The sequence below is a fragment of the Hydra viridissima genome, unplaced genomic scaffold, assembly GCF_058129835.1.
Source record: "Hydra viridissima isolate aposymbiotic clone 2 unplaced genomic scaffold, HvirCarnegie_v1 scaffold_9, whole genome shotgun sequence".
In the NCBI taxonomy this organism is placed as follows: Eukaryota; Metazoa; Cnidaria; class Hydrozoa; order Anthoathecata; family Hydridae; genus Hydra; species Hydra viridissima.
Window position 1 is genome coordinate 11,290,462 of NW_028324308.1, and position 18,432 is coordinate 11,308,893.

Sequence of the window (18,432 nt, forward strand, 5' to 3'; positions counted from 1 at the left end):
AAGTGAACTTGTTTATAGGTTGGGAATAATCAACACACATTCGTTTTTTGTGTCGTTCATTTGTAGTGATTACAATTTGTCCCCTCCAAGGTGAGTTACTTGCTTCTATAATTTCGTCCTATAATAATTTCTTAATTTCGGATTTAATAAACAGCTTATCAACGTGACTGAATCTTCGGGATTTAGTTGCAATCGGTCGACAGTCTTTGGAAAGATTTGCAAATAATGTTGCAGGTGATATTTGCGATTTCTTTAAGCTACAAACTGACAAAGGGGGTAATATTCCCCCCAAAAAGGAATTGTTATATTGCTATGCTGTTTCATAAAAGCTTGACCAAGGATAATATCAGTGCATAAGTTAGGTAAGATTGACAAGGTGATATTAGCATACTTTTGGTTTTGGAAAATCATATTTACCCTACAGTAGCCTTGAATTTTTGTACTGAGTGATGATAATGCCATTGATACACTGCCGCTACTTTTCGTATATGGGAATTGGTAATTATCTACTATGTATTTGTTGATAAAATTGTCCGAGCTTCCCGTATCTATTAAAGCAGAAAAGTTCCACCCATTTATTTCCGCCTTCCGAATTGCGTACGAAAGGCAATTAGTTGTCCCAGCACTAATCATTGCTGCTATATCATCGGATTCGGTAACAGCTAATGATTTGTTTGATTTACACACTTTTGCAAAGTGTCCTCGTTTTTGACATTTGTGACATGTGGTTTCTTGAGCAGGACAAGCACTGCGTGGATGGCGATTGTTTCCGCAAAAGTAGCACAGTTTTGTGGACGGAGGTAAAGTTAACTGATTATCAGTGTATTTTCTTGCATTATGCATTGCATTGATTTGGGGTACGCTAGATTGGTACTGTTCCGAGTGCTTTTGAGCAAGTTCTAATGAGCGTGCTTGGTCGAATGCCGATGTTAGTGTGAGTGTCGTGTTTTCCAGTAGCCTTTGACGTATTATGCTTGAGTTTAAGCCAGTGATAAACGCATCTCTAATAGACTCATCACAATAAATATCGGCTGTTACTGCTTTGAAGTTGCAATCTTTTGCAAGAGTTCGGAGAGCTTGTATAAATTCGTCTAGTGTTTCGCCAGCTTGTTGCTTACGTGTTGCTAATTGATGCCGAGTAAATATTTCGTTTTTTGGTTTAACGTACAACGATTTGAGAACGTCGACCGCATTTTCAAAAGATAGTGAATCGGATATATATTCATAAACAGTTGGTGATACAAAGTTTATTAATATTCTTAGCTTTTCGTCAGATATAGATTCTGAAGATAAGAAAAAATTTTCGAGAGTTTTAAACCAGTGAGTCCATTCTTTGCCTGATGTTGAAGAATTTGGATTCGCGTCAAATCTTTCAGGACGCAAATATTTCTCCATGAAAATTACTTTTTTTTTTTTTTTTTTTTTTGATAGATAAATTGAAATAGTAACCTCTTAACTCCAAAGGTTTTATCTATCAAATAACGTAGATCAATGCAGTAAAAAATTAAATGGTAGTTATAACGCGACGATTATAATATTTCTCAAGAGAGTTGTAAATTGACAATTAGTTATAATTTATAACAGTAGCTATGTAGAACAAGGTGGTGAATCAGTTCATCACAAATTTAAAAAAACCTTGGATGAACTATAAAAGAAACATAGGACAAAAAAGTTATGGAGAGCTAAACGCTTCTGTGGTAAATTTTAATTTAAACAAGCATTAACTTAAATATCAGTTGTGATACAAATGTATTTATATTATGGTTTTTTTGTAAATGAAATAAATAAATATTAATGGGTTATTTTGACTACCATAATGGCTGACTTTGGTGGAAAAAAAGCCAAAAATTATGCAATTTAATTTTTTAAATATACATATTTAGCATTTAGTTCAGATTTTTTTGACAACATATATTGTGTTTACTAATGTTTATGATTGATTAAATGTAAAAAAATCAGGAGTGGGGAGAGTTTCAACCTGGGGGTCATTTTGGAGAACAATGTTGCTTCATTTTTTCTTCACTTTTTATTTACGAATTTTTGTGAAGTTAGACATCTAGATAATATATACAATTGGGAAGGATTAACTTCTAAAAACGGTAAAGATAGGCAAAAGGACATCTTGACTCGACTTGAAGATTTATCATATATTTGAACTAAAATTTGGCATTTAAAAAAAAAAAAAAAGTTGGAATATTGTAAAAAATATCGTTATTATACCGATAAATATCGGTATTCTCGTTATTTTTATGTATTCCGATAAACCGATAAAAAAAAGCCGATAATATCGTTTCAAACGATAGGTTATCGTTTGGTTATCGTTTCAAACGATAACTAAACCGATATTATCGTTTCATAGACAAACTCATATCGTTTGATATCGTTATCGTTTCATATCGTTATCGGTTCAAAATAATAACGATACGCAGACCCTTAGTCCAGTATACTAACGGCACCAAACGTCAAAGTGAGTGAAGAGCATACATATATCGGAGATAGTCGTATTACATATGTATAAGTTTCTTGTTTTTAGTTATACACAGAAGTTCCTTATAATTTAAAAGTTTTGCCTGATAAAATTCTTATAGTGATATTTCTTTTGAAGGATTTTTTTTCTAAAAATAGGCATGATTTTTTTGCAGTGCCATGAACTGCTATTGGTTAATGAAAATTGTGCTTAATCGTTAATTTTATTGCCACTATTTATAGCATGATTTCGGTAAAAAAAAAAAATTCGTAATGCACTCAATTAATGCTGAAACATTTCGTTGCTGCTGATTACACAGTTAATGTTTTTAATTTCAGATTATAGAAGAATGTTACCTTAATTGAAGAAACATATCTTTTCTAATCGAGTTGTTAAAAACAAAGCAGCATAAAATTTTAATGTCGTAGGTGAAGACGCAGTTGTTTATATTTTGCAAAAAACCGCATGTCGGCTGGTTTTTATTTCCACTCGGAGCTTTTTTTTTTTTAACTGAATTTGGAATGGAATAAACATGATGGAAAAGGTTTTTTTATATTTAATCACTTCTATCGAAGAAGAATTTTTTTTATTATTTTAAAAAATACATACATATTAGCCAAATTTGTTCATCCGTCTTGTACACGGAAAATCTATTGTGATTTAAGAAAAAACTTATTTGGGTCATTAAAGAAGTTTTGAAAAAGAGAAACTGGTGCTTTTAAAATCTAATTTTTAAAGACTTAAAATTTCTTTAGAGATTTTGTAAAAACTCCTCCGTGATTACAAGTTTGTGCTGGTAAAAACCAGTGAGGTAATTGTAATAGGTTAACTAAAAAATATTCAACGTTTACTCTTTTATCTTATCATTTTTCAAGCTTCTTTTATTTTTGACTGTATATAAGATTTAGTTTAAGCTTTTACTTACTAGGTAAAAAAAAAAGCAATAATAAAGTAAGATATAGTATAACTAATGAAGATAACCGTTTAAAGATACCCGAAAATCTTACATTACACAGTATTTATACTGTCTACTGGATGAGTTTAACTATGAATATTCGAGACAAATAAATATATACAGTTTATAACAAGATTCTATAAAATGGCATCTTTGCGTAACCTTATTTATCGAAAAAAATTAGTTATAGTGGGAGATGGTGCATGCGGCAAAACAAGTTTATTGTATGTGTTTACAAAAGATGTGATGCCTACTGGTTATGTCCCTACAGTTTTTGACAACTATGTAGCTGATATGGAGATTGATAATAAGCAAGTAGGTATAAAAATGTATAGAGCTTTTTTAATAATCTAAGTTATGGTTGGTTACTCTTAAATTTTTTTGGATATCAATCCTTCGATTCAAAGTCTCATATGGCTTTTAATCAAAAGATTTTTTGAAAAATATTAAAAGGTAGGACCATGTTAAAAAAAGTCTGCTTTTACTTCCTTTTTTTTTTTTTTTTTGTAAATATAGACACATACCTATGCTACAACATAATACATGGTTGTTAATGTATTTAATATATGTATAAATGTAAAAGTATACAATATCTTCCTAAAAGGTTAGAAAACTTAAATTAAAATATGAAAACTTTAAACATTTTAGAAATGTATGAAATTTGTAGGTTAATCTTAATGACTCTTGTATATAGTATTTATTAGCTCTTAACATGAAACAAAATCAGTTAAAAAAATAATAATTATTATAAAAAATAAAAAAATAAAATAATGAAAAATATTTGTTTATTGAACCAAATTAAAACATTTATTTATTTTTTAGTCATTTTTATGTATTTTATTTTTTAAGGTTTTTTTTTTATCATCCTATCAAGCACTTGGAATTTTAAAACAAGTTTTTGGTACATGTATAAATTTTTTAAATTGTAATATTACAGTAAAAGCCAAATTATTGAAAAGAAGATCACCAAACTTCATTCTTTAATAATCAACTCTTTATTAGTTTATTGTGTGCCTTCTGCATGCAATTTTGCTTATATTCCTTTGTATGTGATTGGAAAGAATATTTTGTAGATATATTTCTTTAAAAGTTTTTAATTTTATCTTAACAAAAATTATTTCCATCAAATGTGTGTAAAGTCAATTTTATATTGGTATAATAACATTTGTCTATATTAGTTTGCATAAAGATTTGATTGTCTATATTATATAGTTACTAAATGAATAGGTTGTTTAAGTAAATGTTAAGTAAATGGATTATTAAGGTTTTTTGCATAATTGTAAATAATAATTTATTTTTATAATAATCTTATTAGGTAGAGTTAGCACTTTTTGATACAGCTGGACAAGAGGAGTACGATCAATTAAGAATACTTATGTACCCAGATGCTGATGTTATTATCATTTGCTACAGCATTGATAACCCAGATAGTTTATTAAATGTATTAGAAAAATGGACACCTGAAGTTAAGCATTATTGCCCTGGTGTACCAATCATACTTTGTGGGAATAAAAAAGACTTGAGAAATAATGAAGACATAAAACGTGATCTTGAAGATGTGAAAAAAAAACCTCTCACCTTTGAGGAAGGATTTTTAGCATCAGAAAAAATTGAGGCAAATGCATATATAGAATGTTCAGCATTAACCAAGGCCGGAGTGATGTCTTTATTTGAGACTGCTGCTCAACATTCAATGAGAAAGAAAAAGAAAAAGCATAAACAGATTAACAAAATGTGTTTAGTTATTTAAAAGTCAAGTTTGTATGCTGATAGCTGAAAATCTTATTGCTTTATAATGCACTAGAAAAAGTTAAACGAAAAAAACAAAAACAATTATAAGATGGATATTTTTTATAACAGATTTAAAAAGGTAATAACAAGCATTGTAACATATAAGCCTATGTACAGTTGTGTGATAAATACTAATGTCAAGTTGCTTTAAGAAGTGAATAGGACAAGTTTTGAACTCAAAGATAAGATAGTTCTCCTTCACAACTAAAATTGTAACTTCTTGTATCTTAATGTTTTATTTAAATATCTTTAAAAGATTTTATATTTTAAAGAGTTATTTTATGCGTAACATCAATTTTAAGACAAATTTTCTCAACCCTTTCATACCTTAATATGCAACTCACTGGAAATAATAAATTTGTATTGAGCGCTAATACTTTAGTTATGACTAATTAGAGGTTTACGACTCAGTTTTAAAATTTCGGGCTTCAAAATCTATGACCAAGTCTTATGATGGTTCAAAGAATTTAGGGAAAATTCGGTTCTCGTTAAAGATAGCCTTAACTACCAATTTTCTCGCGTGGGGTTATAAGATCTGTTCCAGCATGAAAGAGTTAATCAAATCATTAAAAATTGATCAGTCTTCCTGAATTTAAGATCACTTCCTTAATAATATTAGGTGAAACAGTTGAGTTCAAAGGACAGTACAGTAATGTATAGTATCCTTTTATTAACTGATAAACATCGATGCTTCATTGAGTCTATAGGTTGTCCACACAATTCAAATGGTACAACATATAATCCTTTCAGATGATTTAACACATCCAATTGTTTTGGGTAAAACTCATCAATATTCAAAAGCATGTTGACAAGAATCATTAGAGCCGAAAAAAAAGGATTTTTTTTGTCAGATATTGCACCATTTTTTTAATGGGTCTTCAAAATCTTTTTTTAGAAGCGATTAATTGCTTCTCAAAAATACCCTAACGGTTGTATTTCTACAAAGAAATCTTTCTCTTTTTTTTTTATTTTTTATAAAATATACCAATACCCCGCTCTAAATGCAGTCCTAGACTTTAAAAAAATCAGATTTATTTTTGTTCTTTTTACATAATGAAAACATATCTTTTGTTTTGATTGAAGTTCGTAGACAATAATGTCGTATTTTTTTCTTTTACTTTTTTTTTTTTTTTGTTTGTTTGTTTGTTAAAAATGGATTTTCTACAGTTTTTTTTTTCAAAGTCACCCTTTCACTCCCCACTCCCCTCCCCCTCCCTTCCTTTCGTTTTTTTTCGCGCATTACTTTTTATGCTCTAGACTAACAGGTTTACGTCCAAAGTTGTTATAATTTTTTTTATGTTTTGTAAAGTGGATCACACAAAAAGAAAATTGAAAAAGATTAAACTTCTTTTTAATTCAAATTGAAAGTCTTTATATGAAAGTTTAAGTTAATCAGCTTCACAAATCTCTTCAAAAATCTTTTTTTTTTAGTCTTGATATTAAAGGGGAAAAAATCATGTTTTTTTTTTAAATAATTAATATAAAATTATTGATGTTATATGTTTTATTCTTTAAGTAAGTGGAAGAATTGATTTTTTAAAATCCCAAACTATGTTAAGAGCCATGAAGACAACCAGAAAAATAAGTGTCAAAAAAGCGTCTCAAAAAAGTAACAAAACAGCTAACAGCATTTTTAAGCAGAACGAATATGCCATTTCCCCCTTACAAACCTTGATACATGTGATTTGCACATACCACAGGGGATTTGCGAGTCCTGCAGAACTGCAATACGCAGAAAAAAGGATGGAGAAGATTTGATTTTACCAGCCTTGCACAGAAACTGATTCTGGCTCGTGATATGAAGGTTGCCAAAGTCAGTTGCGAATTTTAGGCACATTCAACCATGCAAACATGTGCTTGTTGTAACTTTGACTTAAATAACCTTTTTAGTTAAGGAAACCTACAAACCCTAGGTTCAATTAAAGCAATCCTCAATTCTTTTGAGTAAGTAGGTAGCGTTTTGGCTTACACTAAAATGTTTGGGGATGTTGTTCACCAGCCCATCATCACTGGCCCAGCTACCGCCAGCTTTTCTATGCATCTCTGGATTGTGTTATAAGGGGACTTGCGACCCATTTCGAGCCGACTGATACCACTGAGCATTTAGTTAAAAAATTTCTCATTGGTCAGTGCTTGGAAGTTGGATTCGTTGAGGTTTTTTACAAAGATGACTTTGAAGATTATAGAAGGCTACAACTCCATCGCGACATATTTATGGATCATGCAAAATTCAAGAATATTCAACTAATTGATTTTGAATCAGTTTTGAATGAGCTTGTAGACCATGGTGGTGTCTTTCTCAATTAATTCCACTGATTCCCGAGTTTGTGAAGCTGGTAAAAATTTTAGTATGTATGCCTGTCACCTCATGTCCATGTGAGCGCTCTTTTTCTTGTCTTCGTAGGCTAAAGACTTCTTTTCGTTTTAAAATGTCTCAGGAGCGATTGAATCATCTCGCTATTTTAAATTGCCATCGCGATATTGCCTACACTCTTGATCTAGATCATTTAATCGATGAGTTTATAATGCGTGCCTCCATACGCATGAACACATTTTACTTGAGAAAATAAATTACATTTTTATGCCCATTGAAAAAATTTTTTTTTTCTTATTATTGATTTTCAACTCCTACAAAATAGTTTATGCCCCATCCGGGAAAACTAAAACTCTACGCCTATGCTGATGCGGTGAATTTCAATTTCTTTTATGTACTATGACTACTGAATTTAGAACAAATAAGAAATGATTCTGAAAATTCTAAAAGTATTTTCAAAATATATTTCTTTCTAATTTACAATTGTAAATACTACTTAAGTTTTTTTTTAATCAAAATTCTGTATTAAAATTAACTAAACTTTTTGTTATCACAAACATTTTTTTAGTACAAATTCAAAGGTTTCAAAAGTCTTATTTTTAAAAGTGTTTACTGTTGCAGTTCACAACACAGTGAAAAATTGATTTTCCGTAATTTGAATGGTTTGGATTGTATATAGATTATCTCCGATGCTGCTGAAACCTGGAATACAATTCCTCTGTTGCTTGCTCTCTATATGGTCCAAGGGCCTATTTTATCTGAAGTGTGCGACATGTAAAACATTACTCATTCTTAAGGAACTTGTCTCTTTTGTGTCATGCGCATGCAAAAAAAAAAAATTTTACATTCGCATGAAACACAATGTCAGTTTTCATCATGGTTTTTTTTTTTTTGAATGGTTCGACATTTTCTTTTTAAGCAATTTTCGTAAGGTTTCTTTTATTTACTTGGAACATTTTTTACTAGTATTGTCGATAATAAGGTAAGTATGGGTATTAAGGCCCACATTTGTCGAATGCGCGGTAAAGAAATGCTGATTTTTTTTTGCTGCCAGTGATAAAACCAGATAACTCTAATACTTTAATGTCGAAAAAAAGTTTCACAATTTATTTTTTCCCTAACTTTGGATTAGTGGGCCTTATTTTCGCCGGGCCTTAATACCCATACTTACCTTATAAGGGAAAAGTTTCAAGTTAATAAACAAAATGTTTTTGTTTTTTTAAATTTTAAAATAAATTGAATTTTTAAATTTAAACAAAACAAGGAGTTAAAGAAATAAAATCTAATTTTACTGAAGAAAGATTACTATATACTTTATTTGTGGTAAAATAAAAATTAACGAAACCTTCTTTTTTAAATATCGTTTATACCTTTTTAAAACAAGAACCATTCAGAAACAAGAAATGCTTTGCTTTTACTTTTTGAAAAATAAAATAGTTTTCCAAACCATGAACGTAATTACGTCAAGTTATAACCTGAATTGATTTGATTGGGATGTGGCTTTTGTTTGAGAATCAAAGTAGTTAATCAACCCCAAGAATGCTATTCGAAAAAATAAGCGTGATGATAGGTATTTCCTTGCCATTGATTGTTTAGAAAGAATATGAAAAGTTGAAAGCAATTTTGAATATTTAGTATATCTTTCAAAAAAATATCTTAATTTATTTCATCACTTTTTAAAGCCAAATAGTGTCAATGTTTCAAATAAAAAATTGCCTGACTATGAATAGTTTTGGGCTGAGCATATATATATATATATATATATATATATATAAGGATAACGTTTAGTATGTAAGCATGTTTTTCATATCGTTTTTCATAAACAGTTTTTTTTCTCGTGTGTTAAAAATATGGATAAAAGATTTTAGTAAATTATATCTGGATAAAAGTTTTAAAAATAACTTTTGACATTGTTGTTGCAATTTATTGTAGTAGTCTTTTTTTTTTTAAATAATAATATTACTTTTCTACTTTAATGTAAAGTAATTCACAACAATAGCTATTGTAATTGTTTTAATCAAAACAATACAATAGTTATTGTAATTTTATTTCATTAAAACAATACAATACAATAGTTTTCGAATTTTATTGTATTGTTAGAAAAAAAAACAATACAATATTTATTGTAATTGTTTTTTATCTCAGCAATAGAATACCAAAATAAAATTTTTTTATTTTTTCTGTAATATTACAATTCAATATTATTGCGTTGTAATGTGTAATTGTATTTAATTTTTATAATTACAATTACAATAGTCCTAACCCTAAGTGTAACGATATAAATTGTGAAACTCAATTTTTATTATGTGATTTATTCGTCTTTAATGTTACTTTTGTAAATTCTTTATATATAATATTCTGGTGATTGCGTTCTGTTGGTAAATCACTATTTGCAATAACCTGTGTTTCGCAACATTTTTATTAACACGATATTGATGCTGATCGAGTGTTTATATCATCTGAAACTCAAGTTCTTTTTAATGTTTTCATTTTTACATTACAAACCGAAAGATGATTGATTGTAATTTATGCAATGTCTTCATAATCCTTTAAGTTAAACGTTCCAAATACAGACTAATTATAAAAATATTGCTTTACACAGTCACTATAATCAGTATCTGTAACACCATTGTGAACATTAGGGTGGTGAAAAAATCGAAATTATTTACGATAGATTTTCATTTAATTTGTCGTTTACGAACGAGTTTTTCTGTTGAGCATGAATATCTTTATTTATAATGTTGTCTTGGCTACAGTGTACATAATTGTATTTGAATTTTTAAATTTTATCTCTATCATTTTATTTCTGTCATAACTTCAGTTTGCTGCTAGATTTATTTTAAAGAAGCTAAAATGGGATTGGTTTGTTCGGGTGATGCGTCAATTAAATCAGGTATGTTAACTGGCTGCATTTTAAAATAACATTGATTTCTATTATCTCCCATTGAAATAATGAGAATGTTGAAGCAAGATTACTATTTAATGCGCCTTTTTAAAAGGTTTTTAGGTTTTATTGTTCAAGTTTCCTACAGTATTATTGTATTTTAACTAAAGAAATAATTCAACTTTATTAATTATTAATGAATTTTACGCGAATGTTTAATTTGAGCTTAGCTACGTTTCCAAATAATTAAGCAACAAAAAGTAGAATCCTATCTAGTTATTAGAGTATCATTCCATTAAAGGATAAGAAAAAAAAAAAAAAAAAAAAATTCATAAATTGAGTATTATTATGCTTCGAAGTATATTTAAACCTGGTATACTTATTTTTAATAATGATGATAATAATAATAATAATAATAATAATAATAATAATAATAATAATAATAATAATAATAATGATGATGATGATGATGATGATGATGATGATGATGATGATGATGATGATGATGATGATGATGATGATGATGATGATGATGATGATGATGATGATGATGATGATGATGATGATGATGATGATGATGATGATGATGATGATGATGATGATGATGATGATGATGATGATGATGATGATGATGATGATGATGATGATGATGATGATGATGATGATGATGATGATGATGATGATGATGATGATGATGATGATGATGATGATGATGATGATGATGATGATGATGATGATGATGATGATGATGATGATGATGATGATGATGATGATGATGATGATGATGATGATGATGATGATGATGATGATGATGATGATGATGATGATGATGATGATGATGATGATGATGATGATGATGATGATGATGATAATATTATTATTACAATAATACATACTTGTGTGTAATATATATATATATTACACACAAGTATGTATTATTGTATTATTACACATATATGTATTATTACACACACATGTATATACACATGTGCATACATGTTTGTGTATATATATGTTTGTATATATGTTTATATATGTTTGTATATGAGTGTGTAATGTTAATAAAAAACACAGTAATATGATTTATATGTATACAAATAATGTTAATCATTCACTTAGCTTGCAAAATGACGCAAAAGTTACAGCCAATTGTGTTATCAGGACCTAGTGGTTGTGGTAAATCTACCCTTATAAAGAAGTTGACCACTGAATTTCCATCCAAGTTTGGATTTAGCGTGTCTCGTAAGTTAATATTTTATCTAATATATCTTAATATGTTTCTTAGGTTTTAAATAGTTCTTATAAAATTTGACAGGTTATAATTGTAATTTAATTTAACAATAAAAAAAATTAAATGATAAAAAATTTATTCTACAATAAGAGTTTTATTTCAAGATTTCAATTTCTCATGTTTTTTACTTAAATTTCTCATATTTTCTGCTTAAATTCAGACTAAAGTTCATTTAAAGTAAAATGTAGTTTATATTTGTAACTTACTCTGTTGGTAAACATCAAGACTTTACATCTATTTAGATACTACCAGAGCTCCTCGTCCTGGTGAAGTTGATGGAAAAGGTATTAAAGATGGTGTTTTTTTCATTATTAAAATGTTTTTAGGAGTATCTTGTGTAAAAAAAACAGATATTTGCAGGCAAAAGGTACAGAAGTGATGAAAATTAGCCTTCTTTATATAACAGAAAACAGTTTGTTTTTTTTTCTTGGAAAAAGACTTGTTATCATTATGTTACTTCTCTATCTGCAATTGTCATGATCAAAACTACCTTATGTTTTGATATTGTCAGCAAATATATCTTTAAGCAAAAAACATTTTTAGATTTTTTCAGATTGTTTAAAAGAACACCTTTGTCCATAACATGATTTTTTAAAATGCTTCTTTCTCTTCTGTCATTTGTTATGTCAAAGCATTTGTAAATTAGTATATTTTAATTATTCTCACTTATTTTTTAAATATGCATTTGCAGTTAAAATCTCAAAATCCTAATATTCTTTAGACTATCACTTCACAACCTTAGAAGCCCTAAACAAAAAGATTGAAGATGGTGAATTTGTTGAAAGTGCAACATTTAGTGGGAATAAATATGGAACAAGGTCTCTAGCTATTCTAAAAATATTCTTCTGCAAAATGAAGAATAGTTGTTAAATTTATTTTTGAGGACACTATTTCAAACAATAAAATTTTTATTAATGTGATTTTTTAAAAATTGGAATGTTTTATGTATTCTTTTAGCAAAAAGGCTGTGCAAGATGTTTTAGAAACTGGAAAAATTTGCATTCTGGATATTGACTCTCAGGTTAGTGAAGTGTTTAAAAAAATCTCTCAATGTAAAATGAATTTGTTTCATCTAAATCCATTCTCATAAAAAATATTGTCAGTAAGAAAAATACAAAAGTGGTTAAAGTTTTTTAAAATCTTATTCTCATTAACAAGATAAATATTTACACAGATAATTAAGGATGCTTGAAATTTGTTGAGTCTTAAAAATAACTAGTCTTAAAAATGTCTATTCATGATTTTAGGTTTTTATTTTAGGGTGTTAAAAGTATCAAAAAAACTGATCTTAACTGTGTGCTTATATTTATAAAGCCACCTAGCCTAGAAGAGCTGGTAAGATTTTTCTGGAAAAATCAACTTTTTAAGTTTATAAAGTTTTTATGTTCCTTATTTATAACAATGAAAGCTCCCAGTAGTTGATCCATCTAGGTAATTATGCAGTTGATGTAATTGCATAGTCTTAATTATAAAAATACTATAACGGCATTAATATCTAAATGACAAGAGATGTTTTCTAATTAAGCGTTGTTATGTTAAAAATCTTTAAATACAAATAAAAACAAATCAATTTTCTATTTTCTTTTTTAAAAAAATCATTTTTCTATTTTCTTTATCTACAAAGATTATTTTTGTTGTTGTTGTTGTTGATGTTTCATAAATGTCATAAAATAAAAAAGTAGCTGGTATTTTTTAACAAAATCAGGAAAAAAGGCTTCGAAATCGTGGTACTGAAATAGAAGAAGCAATCCAGAGAAGACTTGCTTCCGCTAAATCAGAGTTAGATTATGGTATTGTGTAATAGTAAAATTTTGTTGTCTGCTTTTTATGTTAATGGGTATACTGACCTACATGCACAAATTTTTTTTTTTTTGTCTTCAGCTGCTGAGGCTGGTTCTTATCATTTCATCATTGTAAATGATGATTTAGAAAAGGCTTATAAAGAATTAAAGGAAATTATTTCTCAGGTAAAAAGTTTTGAAATTAAAAATTGATTATAGATAACTTTAATCAAATCTCTTTTTCTCAATCAAAAAAAGCTTGTTTGTATTGGCTGGATTTCACTACTGTTGGGTATGAAAGAAATTAAAACAGTATGAGTGAATGTTGTTTTAAGATATCTCATGTTGAGCAGTCGTGCAGTTCGACAGAATAAAAAGTCCTATGAAGTGTTTAAATCTATATAAAATTTATGAGCTGCTGAATAGCAAAATAAGGCCTGTTTTTCACTATCACAGTCAACTATAAGACAAAAAGTGTTTTTTCAATGAGATGAAATTACAAAATCTGAACCTGATTTATGACTACAAAAAACAAATATTGATAATATTTATTATTAACAATGTGTTAATGATATTAAATGTGGTACATTGGTAAATGATTTCACAAAAGCCTAAATATTTCTATGAAAAAATCTTCTCTTTATCAAAATCTTTTGTTTGATTTTCTACAGTAAAAAAGGTTGATAGTATTTTTAAGCACCAACAAAATTTACCCTTTATGTTTATCTTAGCATTCCTAGTAACCTTCCTTTGTCATTTTCTTTTTCTAATAAAATCTTTCCTCCACATTATGACTTGTATCAGCTAAATTCTAATGGGACTTGTATACAAATAAAGGCATAAAATCATTAAATAAAACTTTCAGTCAAAGATTCCATAGTTCAAATTTTGTTTTAAATTGTTAATAAACCGTCTATGATTCTCAGCAACATTCTCACCCATTTTTTTCTCTGACAATTCTTTTGAACCATGTTTTTTAATAGTATGCTCTAAATACTACAAAATATTTTAGCAAAATTCCATTATAACTGTTTAAATTGTTAACCTCTATATAATATAATTTGCTTTGAAATTGCCTCTACTAAGTTTTGAATTACATTATAACTGTTTAAATAATTAACCTCTATATAATATAATTTGCTTTGAAATTGCCTCTACTAAGTTTTGAATTACATTTAATGGACATTTTTAAAGCTATTTTCAATCATATCAATTGAACAAGGTTCCTCTTTTGCAGCTTGTTTGCTAAACACATACCAGGAGTTTTTCAATTCAGTTCTGGGCTGTTGGTAAACTCAATATAATGGCCTGATTTTGTGTACTGTAAGAATTTCTCTTAAATATCTCATTTTACTTATCTACAGTTTTTCACCTAGCATTTTTTAATCGTTGTGTTATCATGTCCTCATCATTTGGATTTTTGGATTTTAATGATTATGTCCTCATCATTTGGATCCTTATACTTTAGAAACCGGTAACAGGAATTTTATCATAGTAAGCAACTGGTCAGTTTCTGATCATTTTTTTATATATAGGATCATTTTGGATCATCTTAATTTATGAGGTTGAAAAAAAAAAAAGATATTGTACAATAAAAAATTGCCTCTACCAACATTTAGCTTGAAATCGTTAAATTTTGTTACAATGTAGATTTGTTCCAGGCTAAAAAAGAACTTTTGGCACATAAATTAAAATAAAGTCAAAGTAGCAGTTAAATATATGACTGCCTCATGAGTGTTTTGACAAATTCCCAAATCATGAAAGTTATTTTCAATTATAATGGCCACATTTATCCAAATGGTAATAAGAATTTATGTTTATTTTGTTCAAAAAATGAGCAAGGAGAAATAAATTATTAGTTTCTCTTGTCAGTTCTCTTGTCAACAATCGTGAGGTTAACACTATGAGAATAAAATTACTTATTTCTCAAAAAACGACGTTGTTAATTTTGCTAACAAACCAATGAAATATCTAGTTTCTTCAAAAATTGGTCAAGATTCAGAAGAAAAAAATGATCAAAGTAAAAGTTCAGGTATTTTTTTAGGTCAAGTCATGAAAGAACTTAGAGATTCCATGAGTTTTCAAGATGAATTTAATATTTGACAGAAGCGGCTTTCGAAACTAAAAATTAACTGCCCCATATGAAGCTTTATTGACATAATTGGCTACTTCATATGACTACGATGCTTTTCAACTTAATCGAAAATTTGCACAATATTCGGAAGCCGTTTGTTTGATAAGATTCTCCATTTTCTAGTTTTTTTTTACTTCCTTTTAAAAGAAGTAAAGATTTATGCTTTTATCAATTACAATTCTATAATCCTATTTCTATATTTCTAATTATCCTTCTATTTTTGATTTTATCTAAAAAAATTATTTCTGTTTTTTTTATTTTTCACTTTTCTTTGCTGCATTTTGGCTATAAATTTTGCCGATACAAGCTTAGATATGATTCATTTTGTAAAGAGATTTCAAAAACATATTTTAATGTCCAACGTTTTACGAAGCGGCTTGCGAAAAATACTCATTTTATGTATAAAAGAAGATTCGACAAACAAAAAAAAAAAAAAAAAAAAAAAAAAGCGACGGTGAAAAATGGGACAGACTTAAGAAATTAGCAGAACAAATTACATAAGAGCAGCTTTAAAAGCTTGTGAGTTAATTTTGTTGTAGAACTGTCTTATTTTTTTAAAAAGTTTAAATTTTCTGTTTACCTGTTGGTTTTTTAGGAAATTGCACCGCTGTAAAAATTTTGTATCCTTTTGCATACGCACCAGAAGTTTCAATCGAGCTCCACTTTGTTAACATTGTTTTATAGTTAATGACGTGTTATATATATGTATCTATACATATATACACACACACAGATATATATATATATATATATATATATATATATATATATATATATATGTATGTATGTATGTATGTATGTATGTATGTATGTATGTATGTATGTATGTATGTATGTATGTATGTATGTATGTATGTATGTATGTATGTATGTACATATATATATTCTGTGTATTTTGTTAGAAATCTATCATTTACGAGTTTTTCTAATGTTAAATATTGTTACAATTTTAACTGTTCCATTGTTTTATTTATTTTTAAATGATTAAAATTAGTCAATATATTTGATCTATGTATATATTTGATCACTTTATTCTACACATTTGTGTTAACTTAGCCTGTTTATAATTTGTTTGATATTTAACTAAATGGTAATTATTCTCTTTTCATAAGCATTTTAGAGAAAGTATTGCCTTTCTTGTACAAAATTTTTTCATTAAATAAATTTTTAGCTAAATTACATTTACATTACAATTGCGGTAAAGTTATAATATATAATCAAAATGCGCGCGCGCGTGTGTTTGTGCGTTTGTGTGTGTATATATATGCATATATTTGTGTGTGTGTGTGTGTGTGTGTGTGTGTGTGTGTGTGTGTGTGTGTGTGTGTGTGTGTGTGTGTGTGTGTGTATATATATATATATATAATTCTTATCATATCTATATTAGATTACTATCGGATCAATTTCCGAGCTGAAGCCAGTAAATTTTGAAAGGTTTTGCTTCCACTGAGCATAAAATTTAACGTTCTTAATCTTTTTTTTAAGTCCTTTTTAAAAAAATGCAGAAAACATGAAAAACGAAATTTTTTATAAAAACGTTCAATCTTGGTTTGCTTAGGAACCTTGAAGTCAGGCTAATCGAACTATTTCATTTTCGATGCTGGTCTTGGTAAGCTGCTGAACATGGTTGCACTTGTTGGCAACAACTTTTATGGTGCAAGCAACCTTTTACAAAGTGACACCAAGAGATTTAGTGAGCGGCATGTGACGGTCTGCATCTAAGATATTCAGAAGCTCTGAAATATTATTGGAACCAGAATTAAAAAGTTTTGCACATTCATCAAATTGTCCCTTTTTTCACCGAGAATTTTTATGTAATCAACCCTTATTAATTTTATCACAGTTTGTCTATAAAATCCCATTTAAAATTTCAGTCGACCAAAATAGCTAAATTCTGGGCTTTGAAATAAAAATCAAAAACAGTGATTGCAAAGCTTGGTCGCAATCACCGTTTTTGTCTTGGTCGCAACATCAATAGACAATCTCTAAAATAATAACAGCAATAACTTTTATTATATATATCCTTTTTGTTGTTATTTAATTATTAACGTGCATACCATATATACAAATGTATAAGTTAATATTTTTAACTGAAAAGAATAGTGCTTTATAACCGATGTATAAGTCGAGGTGTATTTTCCACAGATCTATGTTTTCATCATGCGTTATAAAAACGAAAACTAATTTTCTTGAATTTGATAATAAAAAAATTAAACATTTGTTAAAAGTTGTTTACATATTACTTTTGCTATCAAAGTCATTGAAATCTTTCTCCGCACTTTTTTTCGACACAAAAAAGATCAGATTTAACCTAATAGAAAAAATGAGAACGTTTCTTTAGTTTTCGTATAAAAATACTAATTATCTGAAACTTCGGCTCTATTAGGGAAATAGTAATAAAAAAAAAAAAAAAAGTCTAGATATTGTATACCTGCAAGAATTTAAGAGAAAATTTCTTGAGTGTATTAGCATCATTAGACTAATCGTAAAAATTTGGTTACTTTTATGATTTTGATAACCACATTTACTTAAAATTTCTTAATTTTTTATTTTTGTTCTAGAGCTGACAATTTGTTTTAAATACAGAAAAACGTTTTGTTAAAAAAGTTATTCTAGTATTTAAATTTTAAAAACAGTAATAGAATATAACAAAGCCAAAAGTAGGGAAACAAAATATAAAAATCTACGAAGATGAAGGAAGGAGGGAAGAGGGGGGATAGGGGGACAGGGGCGTCATAAAATCATGGGCCATAAACGGAAAATGTAAAGAATTTCATTACATATTTGTAATGAAAAGCATCCCTCAATACAATTT

At 28.1% G+C, this 18,432-nt stretch overlaps 3 protein-coding genes and 1 long non-coding RNA gene across 9 annotated transcripts; 2 read left to right on the plus strand and 2 right to left on the minus strand.

Annotated features, from left to right (window-relative positions):
* Window positions 1–252: 252 nt before the first annotated feature.
* Window positions 253–1,395, minus strand: LOC149884025 (uncharacterized). The gene has a single exon (XM_090098672.1). The coding sequence runs from the start codon at window positions 1,393–1,395 to the stop codon at window positions 253–255; it is 1,143 nt and encodes a 380-aa protein (XP_089954798.1).
* Window positions 1,396–2,683: 1,288 nt separating this feature from the next.
* LOC145185595 (ras-like GTP-binding protein RHO) lies at window positions 2,684–5,475 on the plus strand. Of its 2 annotated transcripts, none has more exons than XM_090097356.1 (2): window positions 2,684–3,737; window positions 4,738–5,475. In XM_090097356.1, exons 1-2 carry the CDS (start codon window positions 3,567–3,569, stop codon window positions 5,170–5,172), a joined length of 606 nt encoding a protein of 201 aa, XP_089953482.1. In that variant the 5' UTR covers window positions 2,684–3,566; the 3' UTR covers window positions 5,173–5,475. The 2 variants fall into 2 exon arrangements, with proteins under 2 accessions (XP_089953482.1, XP_089953483.1); XM_090097357.1 differs by having other exon boundaries at window positions 3,298–3,741.
* Window positions 5,476–10,088: 4,613 nt separating this feature from the next.
* Window positions 10,089–17,721, plus strand: LOC145186014 (uncharacterized). 5 transcript variants are annotated; one of them, XM_090097353.1, is made up of 9 exons: window positions 10,089–10,420; window positions 11,531–11,653; window positions 11,945–11,986; window positions 12,424–12,520; window positions 12,660–12,723; window positions 12,963–13,037; window positions 13,408–13,492; window positions 13,584–13,669; window positions 17,176–17,721. In XM_090097353.1, the coding sequence occupies exons 1-9, from the start codon at window positions 10,381–10,383 to the stop codon at window positions 17,182–17,184; spliced, it is 621 nt and encodes a 206-aa protein (XP_089953479.1). In that variant the 5' UTR covers window positions 10,089–10,380; the 3' UTR covers window positions 17,185–17,721. The 5 variants fall into 5 exon arrangements, with proteins under 5 accessions (XP_089953479.1, XP_089953477.1, XP_089953476.1 ...); XM_090097351.1 differs by lacking the exon at window positions 17,176–17,721 and adding an exon at window positions 16,213–16,369; XM_090097350.1 differs by lacking the exon at window positions 17,176–17,721 and having other exon boundaries at window positions 13,584–13,955.
* LOC149884026 (uncharacterized) lies at window positions 13,331–16,271 on the minus strand. The gene is made up of 2 exons (XR_016455491.1): window positions 14,642–16,271; window positions 13,331–14,564 (listed from the first exon to the last, which is right to left on the minus strand). It is a non-coding gene; the product is annotated as an uncharacterized LOC149884026 (long non-coding RNA).
* Window positions 17,722–18,432: the final 711 nt, after the last annotated feature.

Bases quoted from the DNA above. Each gene is read 5' to 3' on its own strand.
- LOC149884025 (XM_090098672.1), bottom strand. From the start codon at position 1,395: ATGGAGAAATATTTGCGTCCTGAAAGATTTGACGCGAATCCAAATTCT.
- LOC145185595 (XM_090097356.1), top strand. From the start codon at position 3,567: ATGGCATCTTTGCGTAACCTTATTTATCGAAAAAAATTAGTTATAGTG. The intron at 3,738-4,737 runs GTAGGTATAAAA...TAATCTTATTAG, and splicing joins TGGAGATTGATAATAAGCAA to GTAGAGTTAGCACTTTTTGA.
- LOC145186014 (XM_090097350.1), top strand. From the start codon at position 10,381: ATGGGATTGGTTTGTTCGGGTGATGCGTCAATTAAATCAG. The intron at 11,987-12,423 runs GTATTAAAGATG...AATATTCTTTAG, and splicing joins TGGTGAAGTTGATGGAAAAG to ACTATCACTTCACAACCTTA. The intron at 12,724-12,962 runs GTTAGTGAAGTG...TTTTTATTTTAG, and splicing joins TTCTGGATATTGACTCTCAG to GGTGTTAAAAGTATCAAAAA.